The 9,037-nt window shown below is 66.0% G+C and overlaps 1 protein-coding gene across 1 annotated transcript; it reads right to left on the bottom strand.

The window, feature by feature from the left end:
- Positions 1–2,692: 2,692 nt before the first annotated feature.
- BIRC7 (baculoviral IAP repeat containing 7) lies at positions 2,693–7,192 on the bottom strand. The gene is made up of 7 exons (XM_045070695.1): positions 6,489–7,192; positions 5,754–5,853; positions 5,380–5,461; positions 5,233–5,278; positions 4,282–4,485; positions 3,990–4,046; positions 2,693–3,821 (listed from the first exon to the last, which is right to left on the bottom strand). The coding sequence occupies exons 1-7, from the start codon at positions 6,853–6,855 to the stop codon at positions 3,628–3,630; spliced, it is 1,050 nt and encodes a 349-aa protein (XP_044926630.1). The 5' UTR covers positions 6,856–7,192; the 3' UTR covers positions 2,693–3,627.
- Between the last annotated feature and the right edge of the window lie 1,845 nt (positions 7,193–9,037).

The following is a 9,037-nucleotide window of genomic DNA, read 5'->3' as shown; positions in this document are numbered from 1 at the left end:
CCCAGGTCCCCCGGCTCTCACGCCGCGTGACCCCCAAACCGTCACTCAGACCACTGCCGGCTGGGAGAAAACTAAGAGGAATTCACGTATTGGTCACATTAAAATGTTCCGGCGCGGGAGTCGGCCCTGCGGTTCAGAAGTGCATCACCTCTGCCCAGCAAGGTCAGCCGCCCGCCTGTTGCGCAGACACAGGTGGCTGATGTTCGTGGACGCGGCGGGGGGCAGTGGTTGGGCCACAGTGAGGTGCCCCGCAGCCCTGGGGACCCAGACCGGCCCTGCAGGCTGCCTCCCCCTGCTGAGCTCGCCAGTGTCCACCGGAACATTCTGCCTGGGGAGTCACACTGTCCATCCTCCAGAGGGACACGGCCAGGCCTGGGCCGGGCTCCCCTTGGGGCCCCCCAGGGGGCCCCCCAGGCCCGCCCCGCCTCTGCCATTAGCACACAGAGGTTTGTGGTTGGGCTTGCTCTCTTTCTGCCATCTTTTCCATTGTTTGGGTCTTGTTTTCTTTCAGTGGATTTCATTGGTGGATTTGACCCACTTCTCACCTCGTCAAGGAGAAGCCTTCCAGCCTCTTGTTCGAGCAGGCGCACTAGTAAGCATGGCCAGCAGAGCCCACCCCTGGCTGGGCCTGGCTGGTTGGTTTAGCGTAGCTGCGAGGCTTCTCTCCTTGTGGAAGCCTCACCAGGCATCCGTCTGCCTATCCGCCCATCTGTCCATCGTCCGTCCGTCCACCTATTCCTTGCTCTCCGAGATCGGCTCCGTGCCGGCTCTGCGCTGGGTGTGGAAAAGCCGAGGCTCTGGGGCGTGGCGCCCACCTGCTGGAGCTGCAAGCCCGGCAGAGTCCATGGACTTGGGTCTGAGATGGTTTTGTGCTGGAGAGACCTGGCCTGGAGAGACCTCCTCGCAAGAGGGCGACGTCTTCTCGAGGGGTCTCACTGAGGCAGGAAGTTTGGGGTGTTGGTTTCTTTGGAGAATCAGACTTCTTTCCTCTTAAAAAGTAGAGTCCAGGACCCTGCGTGCCCCCGGCTCAGGATGGGGGTAACTGGGCGCTGTCCGCCTCCTCTCAAGCAGGCCTTGCCAGGTCCCACATACAATCCTGAAACTTGGGGTCCAAGAACTGGGGTCCTTGTCATTGTGGACCTGTGGTTCCCCTTCCCCCATCCCACCAAGGCCCTCGGACACGATCCTGCCCTCGAGGCAACCCCTGTGGCCCTCCCCTAGAGTCCCCCGCCCTCTTGGCAGCCACACCCTTTCCACCCTACAGGTGAAAGCCCCTCTCAGCCCAGGGCCGTCAGGGGTGGCAAGCATCCCATCTCTGTGACAGGAGAGTCCTCGCTCAGGCCACGCGGCGTTGGCAGAGGATGAGAGCGGACTGCCTCGGGCATGCGGGGCTCTGGAGGGGTTCGCCAGGCTGGGAGGGCCTTGCAGGTTCTTCCTCCAGCCACTGGAGCCCGGGTGGCCAGGACTAGGCTGGCCTCTCATTCCACACCCCCAGTTTCGTGACCCAAACCCTGCTGTCTGTAGACACAAGGCTGGGGTCCTAGAAGCCCCACCTGGCCAAAGGCCAGGAACCCTCTGCTGCTGGGATGTTGTCCCTTTTGCATTTGGGGCTCTCTGAGGCAGAGGGGGCAGCTCTGCTGATGGCTGACTGCCCCAGCCTTCCCGCCCCAGTGCCAAGGGCTGCCGCTCAGGGCTCTCTGAGCTCTGCCCACCCCTCCCTTGCCCCCACAGGCCTGCGTAAATGAGAAGCATCAGTCCCTCTGCGTGTGACCTCCAGCCCCAAGGACCACCGAAGACTGCGGGGAGACTCCCCTGGTCTCCCTTCTGCCTCCGGGGCCGAGTGACCAGACACCAGCCAGGCCATTGGGGCCAGGGCTAACCTGGGGATGGCTACAACTTCAGAAGAATTTATAATTTTTCCTTTTTCTGGGAAAAAAAAAGGGAGAGAAGACACAGAAGACTGCAGGGGTCTCTGTTGCCCCCGCCCCCAGCTGGCCCAGCTGCCGTCTGACGAGCCCTCCATGGGTGCCTACACCAGCCCCTCCGCACCACCACCCAACCCCCTGCCCCGAGGTTGCATGCCCTGTGGCTGGGGGAGGGGTGGCTGCAAACTCTGAGACAGGAAAGTGTGACCCCACCACAAAGGCCACTGTAAACTCACAGTGACCCCCACCACCACTCCGAGCAGCCGGGCTCCTGGTTAAACACGGCACACCCGGGCTGCTGTGAGCTGTCACCCAGGCAAAGTCCCCACCTGCTCCGGGGGCCGCTGATGGAGCCCTGGGGAGGCGGCTGGGTGCGGCCAGGAGCAGAGGCCCCCTCTGTCCAAGAGCAGGGCCCTTCCTTGTCCTTGGCCAGTGGTGCTGTTCACAGAAAGGGTTTAAGCCTTGGTCCTACAGGATCCCCAAAGTGCCCTCATGTAGAAAACAGAACACTGCCCCGCAGACCTGCTTCCCCGAGAGGCAGGATTTGGTGGGCATTTACAAGCCCAGTCTCAGAAGTGACCTGAGGCAAGGTGGCTTTAGGAGTCATCACGACGCTGAGAACAGAATGAGGGAGAGGAGAGGGGACGGAAGGGGCCCCGCCGGGCACGAGGAGGCCTGTGGGGGGACATGCCGGGAGGGGCTGGCTGCCCTGCTGGTGAGCGGGTGGGCGGGGCCGGCACATCTGGAACAGAGGCCGCTGAGCACGGTCCAGGGAAAACCCACCACTTTACTGTGAATCTCCAAAAGCGCCGAAAACCCCGCTTCAGACCCCCTTCGCCACGCCGTCCGCAGCTCCCTTCCACCCTGGCCTACGGCTGGGGACTGGGGACGGCCCGTTCTGGTTGCCAGCTCCCCTGTCCTCAGCAGGCCTGCCCTGTGGCCCAAGGAGTAGGCGGAGATGGGCAGGGCGCCCGCGTGGCAGCCGGCACCTGGGAGAGGAGGAAGGATGATCGGGCGGTGCCCTGTCGGCTCGTCCACGGACCAGGGGCCTCAGCCTGCAGGAGGAGCCCCTCCCCAGCCACTGGAGCCCCCGGCAGGTGCTCGGAGAGATGGGGAGAAGCACAGAATCCCTTGACAACCAGGAGGCCAAGCTTTCTGCCCCTGTACAAATCAAAGGTTCACGTTCCCCTCCCACACCCGTCACGCACTCCCTCCTGGCCGTGGCGGCCAGGCCCCTCCTCACGCAGTGCACCGCCGGAGCTCCTTCCCCTGGGCCCGGCTGCGGCCCACACACCCAGCTGGACAGGGGGCCTTATCCCCCGATCACTGGGGAAATCGAGGCAGAGCTGGGCCTGGCTGGTACGGTTAAGATGCCCCAGCAGAACGGTGGTGGCCAGCCAGGGTACTGTGTTGAGAAGGACCCAGGGCAAGGATCTGAGCGTCAGGGGAAGGTAGCGCGCTGATCGGCCACACCTGCCAGGGCCGGGGAGCTGGAGGAGATCCGACGTGCTCCCTGCCGCCATCCCGCCAGGCGGGCCCCCCCGGAGTTAAGATCGCGGGAGATAAGGAGCGCGGGATGGCGGGGGGGGGGTCCCCGTCCAGGCCCGTCCAGACATCTGTGAGGCCCACACGGGGAAGGACGTGCCCAAGGCAGGCCAGGCTGGGCTCTGCCCATGGGCAGCGCCGTGGCCACTCACCTGGCCTAGGACAGGAAGGTGCGCACGCAGCTGTGGACGGGGGCCCTGCAGACGGGGCACAGCTGCAGGGCGGGTGCGCACTCGGCACAGACCAGGTGGCCGCAGGGCACGAAGACAGTGTCCACGGTGCGGTCCAGGCAGACTTTGCAGGTCCGCTCCTCCTGTAGGCGCCGCAGCTGCTCTCCCGCATCCCCGGCCCCTGGGGTTCGAGAACCCGGAGGTGCCTCTGGGCCTGGGCTCCCCCCTGCCCCGGAGGACCCCGTGTCTACCCCAGACCTCTGTCATCTCTCCTGGGCCGATGGAAGAGGGCCCCCTCCCCCAGGAGGCAGGGGAGCTGGCCCTGCCCCCAGGTGGGCCCCACCCTCACCTGACTCCCTGGCACCTTCTGACTGGGCCTCTCTTCTGGGCGTGGGCAGCTCGGGACCTGTGTGGACAGGAGCTGTAGGGGTGAGGAACAGAACAGAGGCTCCCCAGGGGACGTGAAACCCCACCCAGAGGCTCTGACAGGAGCCCATCCCCCACCATGCCGTAAACCCCAGAGCCCACGCCACTAGGATGTGTCCCCGCAGACCCTGCATGGTAGCCGTGGGAGCATGTACCCGGCCCGGGGGGCTGCGCCCAGAAGGGATGAGCAGGGAGACGCTGGGGCAGGGACGTACCTCTGGTCCCCAGCCCCCGGTCTCCGTCGTCCTCCTGGAGCAGGTCTGCCACCAGCCAGGATGCGGAGAGGTCTGCCGGCCCTGCCCAGCCATACTTCCGCTGCAGCAGGTTCCGCACGCGGTCCGGCCCAAAGCCCATGTGCAGCACGGCCTGCACCGCTGGGCACTGGCACCGTGCGGACCACTCCTGGCTGTCCCCGGCACCTACAAGACAGGGAGAGGGGCACTGGACCCAGGAGAGGAGGGCCGGGGTCAGGGGGCGGTGCTCAGGGTCATGGGAGAGAGGTGGCGGCTTGCTACTGTGGCTGGTCCCCAGGGGCCTTTGAGGCCATCGTGGCCGCCTTATCGAGGTTCCAGGGAGGGACGTTCCCTGTGATTCAGACGCACCACGACACGGAAAGACAGTCAGAGCTCATCGCCGAGGCCACTGGGGACAGAACCCCGCCAGGGGCCCGGTGTAGCCCGGCTCAGTTCCCGACGGTTGGCACCGCCTCCGTCTCAGGGCTCGGGGCGATGAGGCTCAGGGAGGAAGTCACTTGCAACGCACTAAGAAGAGCCGGGGTCTGAGCCCCGGAGCCCCTCGGGCCCTCACCCTGCGGTTCTGGGCTCAGTGTAGACAGCAGCCGCTGCCCCCTGTGGGCTCACGACTATAGCCACTGCGGGGGCCAGGGGGCACCTGGTACACCTGTGTCTCCTCTCCACGCTCCCAGTGCCGGCCCGGGGGTTGGCGATGCCCACGGTGGGTTGCTCAGTGGTAGCAGGGGCTGCTTCCTCTCCCCTGCAGCCCCAGGCATAGTGCCCCCACACGCAGCCTCCTGCGCCCAGAGCGAGCCCAGGTAGGCCCCTGACAGCTGACCGAGGAGCCTCAGTCTCCCGGCACTGATCGCCTCCTCCACGGGGTGGGCCGAAGGCGCCTGGAGAGCAGAGCCCGGGGCAGGCACCACGGCTCACCTGATGGGACGGCAGGGGACCCGTCTTCTGGCTCTTCTGGTTGGTCCTGAAAGGAGCCAGAGAACATCTGTGCCTAGAGTCGACAGAGGAGTTGCGGGGAGGGGCGAGGGACCCTTCCCCCAAGTCCCAAGGAGAGGCAGGACTCACCCAGGAGCAGAGCGGGTGGCAGCGGGCCTCCTGCACGCTGCGGACAAAGTCCTGTCCCCTCGTCTGGAGCAGAAACTCACACCTGAAGGAAGCAGGTTGGGAGGCCCCGTGGTGCGGCTTGGGCTGCAGGAGAGCCCCTCTAGCCAGCCTTGTGCCCCCACGGGGCCCTGCAGCGGGCAGCTGGGGGTCACGGAGGGTGAGGCCCTTACTGGGAAGACTGTTTTGGAGACAACTTCTGTGGAGCGTCAGGGAAGGAACAGCAAACATTCTGTCCTCAGACGCCCCCGGCCCCAGAATGCGGCTGTCCCGCCCCCGCCCCTGGAAGGGGAAGCTGGCCCATACCCAGCCCTAAGAGCGGCCTGCAGGGTCCTCACCTGGGGAACCACTCTGCGTGCTCTGTCCAGGGGTCATCCCCTTGCTCCCAGCTCTGCAGACCCCCGCAGCAGAAGAAGCACCTCACTTTGTCTTGCTGGCCTGGGCGGAACACGGATGCTGGCCCTGCCCACTTCCGATCTCTTGGTACCCACCCGCTCAGCCAGGTGTGTCCCCCAGGGCTGTGGGGGCTCCCAGGTGGCCTTCCCTTATGTGCCAAGGGCTATCTGGGGTCGCTCATGAGCCATGGGGGCACCCAGGGTCTCTGCCCCCTCTCTGCTCTTATTCTTGGGTTTCACAAGCACCCCACTTTCTCAGAGGCGAAGTAGGGATAGTAGTGCCTGGGCAGTGGTGCAGACTTCCATTCAGGGGAATGCAATGCCTGCAGGCATACAGGGGCAGGGTCACGGCCTGGATGGATGTCCCAGTGACGGAGAGGAGAGTGCCAGGTGCCTCCTGTCTCTGCCCCCACAGCCCTCACCCTGGGGATCCACAGGGTCCACGGGTTGGGGGTGCTACAGACCTGACCCTGGACCCCAGGACCCCGTGGATGCCCCACACGCTTTCCAGCCCAACTCCCCCTGTGCACTGGCCACCCAAGTGGAGACTTCGAGGCAGGGGACAGGTGCAGAAAGGCCATGGGACCCCTGCCCCCTCTGCCCAGGGCCAGCGCCGCCCTGCTATAGGGGGAGGGGCTCCAGGCCCGCAGGGTCCCCAGTGGCGCCCCCAGAACTCACCAGTGTAGAAGAAGCCTGCAGCAGCCAGCCGCTCAGGCCTCACCACGGCAGTCAGTGGCCAGTCGCAGAAGGAGGCCAGCCGCAGCTCCTCAGAGCCCATCCCGGGGAAGGCCGGTCTTGCCGCTGGGGTAGCCCTGGACCCCTCCTCCTCTTCCTCCTGCCCTGAGAGGGGGCGCGGCTGGCCCAGGATCTGCCCATCTATGTGGTCCTGCCCTCCCCCGGACAGGGCACCGCTGGTGTACTGGCCCACAGTGTGGCCGCACAGAGAGAGGGGTCCACCGCGCCCCCGTGTGGGACCACTGCCGGCTTCCCAGCAGCCTGGCTCTGGGCCCCAGCACCAGCACTTGGCTCTGTCCTCCAGCCCCATAGCGCAAATCCCAGCCCTGACCAGTTCTGCGGCGGCAGTGGGGCTCACGGAAGCCAGGCCTGGAATGTGCCAGCCAGCGTGCCTCGGGGCTCCTGATCCCTCGGCCCCGCCCGGGGAGAGCAGTGGCCTTTGCCTACAACAGCCGGGTGACGAGGGCGGGCCCAGTCCTGCCCCACTGGATGCAGCAGTGGGGGAGCGGGCAGGGGGCTGCTGCTTTCTGGAAGGGGCCAGTGTGGCGGCTGGCGTCACGCGCTCTAGGCAACAGGAGTGTGTCACGGGGCTCCGGGGGTGGGCGGTGCCTCTCAGGACGGAGCGGGAGAGGCTGGAGCACGGACGCCTCTCCCAAGGCCACAGATGGCTACGGCCGGCTCCAGGCCCTGGGGGAGGAGGGAGGCAGGGAGAAGGGGGTGGCGATGCTGTGGGTCAGCCCCAAGTTCCTGGGCCAGATGCCAGTGCCAGCCTCTGAAGGTAGAAGGTCCAGGGGCTCTGAACTATGCAGTCAGTGCTCCCCCAGAGGGGAGGGCACCCCCCTCTCTCAGGGATGACACCAGGCTCCCAGGGACAGGGTTGTCTAGTGACGGGCTGGCTCCTGGAGCAGTTTCCCTGGACATTCTGCTCTGAACCCTGGAGCAGAGGGGGCACGAGACATTCACCCGGCCGGCCAGAGCAGGAGGTCTCAGCAGGTCAGTGGACAGCTCTAGCCCCTAAGCTATGAGGATTGGGGATAACCGGGCTTGTGCCCTTCCCGAGGCACTGCAGAAGGGGCTGGCCTGAGCTCACCTCTGTCACCTCCCTCAGCCTCAGTGTCCCGGTGGGACTAGGCTGGAGGGTGAAGCCACACAGTGTGGGCTTAGTTTTCCCATTGGCATTGCAGCCCTGGAGGCCATGTGACCCAGACACTAGGGACCTCTGGGGAAGGGTCGCAGTTCTGAATACCTGCACCTGTTGTGTCAGACCCGCCCTGCTGCTTGGGTGACCCGACTGGCCGTCCCACTGCCCTCCCTGGTGCCCCCTGCTCTGCCTCAGGACTAGCCCACCTCCCTGGGCCTGCCCGGGGCACCTCTGCCTGGCTAGGTATGCATGGGGTGCTCCCACAGCTGGCCAGGGGTCCCAGGTAACCTGCATTTACCCCAGGCCCAGATCAAAGCCACTGGCCATGTGGGGCAGCCTTCCCTCAGACCTGGTCATGGCCACACGGTCTCCACCAACCAGCTCAAGCCCAGGGGTCCCAGTGCCCCGAAGCCCAACAGTTAGCGGACACAGGGGAGGGCCGTACCCAGGGAAGCTGGAGCTCCCAGGTAGGAAGAACAGGCTGTGGTGTGGAAAGGATGCAGAGAAAGCCTGGACGGGGGTGGGCGCGGCAGCCCCGGTCTCCCCCACTCCCGCCGCCCCACTGCCCTGCCCAGGAGCCCAAACCTACTCCCTGCTTCCTGGGGCAAACCCGACTCTTGCGCCCCTTCAGGCCCTAAACCCTTTCTCATCACTAACACGCTTCTCCTGGCAGCGCACATCTCCCATCTGCTCACAGGGCAGCAGCCCTTGAAAACAAGTTTGTGACGAATCAAGTGAGGAACCGGGCTCTGTACGGTCATTGCTGACGCTGGGAGGGGGCAGTGGGCTGACAGTGGGCGGTGGGGCCGGACGGCGACCCTGCGCTGGGGCCGGGGCCGGCAGCAAAGCCATTGCAGGGTGGGCCGTAGCGCGGCAAGGGTCACGGAAGACCTGGAAGGAGGTGGAGGGGTCTGGGGTCTAACTCAGGTTGGACCTGACGGGGCACCTGCCCCACTGGCCCTCCCTCCCCTTCGGCGCCACTGACCACAGACCCGGCCGAAGGTCCCCCCCCAGCCCCTGCCCCCCCCCGCCCTTGCCCCCCCCCCCCCCCCCCCCCGCCGCACTCCACCTATGCCTCAGGTGCAGGGGAGGGGCTGCCGCCTCGCCTTCCAGGAACCCTGCCGCCCTCCTGGCTGTACTGGATGCTGCCAGGGTCCCGGAGAGGCCCTGAAACCTGCTCCTGGCAGAGGCCCAAAGCCACCGGGGTCCCTGCAGGAAACCCCAGTGAAGGGTGTGGCTGGGAAAGCAGGTAGCAACTAGCGTGGCGGCTGCACCTCTGCCCCCCTCCTGGCTCCCAAGGCCAGGGTGGCCTGGTGGGCGATGGGGGCAGGGATGGGGCACAGCTCAGGGG

The sequence above is a fragment of the Mustela putorius genome, unplaced genomic scaffold (genome assembly GCF_011764305.1).
Source record: "Mustela putorius furo isolate JIRA1106 unplaced genomic scaffold, ASM1176430v1.1 tig00003972_pilon_pilon_pilon, whole genome shotgun sequence".
NCBI classification, from domain to species: Eukaryota; Metazoa; Chordata; class Mammalia; order Carnivora; family Mustelidae; genus Mustela; species Mustela putorius.
This window is presented reverse-complemented; position numbering and strand designations above follow the sequence as displayed.

Coding starts and splice junctions, on each gene's coding strand:
- BIRC7 (XM_045070695.1), bottom strand. CDS start 6,855: ATGGGGCTGGAGGACAGAGCCAAGTGCTGGTGCTGGGGCCCAGAGCCA. Junction 5,279..5,379: donor GCCACCCGCTCTGCTCCTGG/GTGAGTCCTGCC, acceptor GGCTCCTTTCAG/GACCAACCAGAAGAGCCAGA. Junction 3,822..3,989: donor AGAAGGTGCCAGGGAGTCAG/GTGAGGGTGGGG, acceptor CTCGAACCCCAG/GGGCCGGGGATGCGGGAGAG.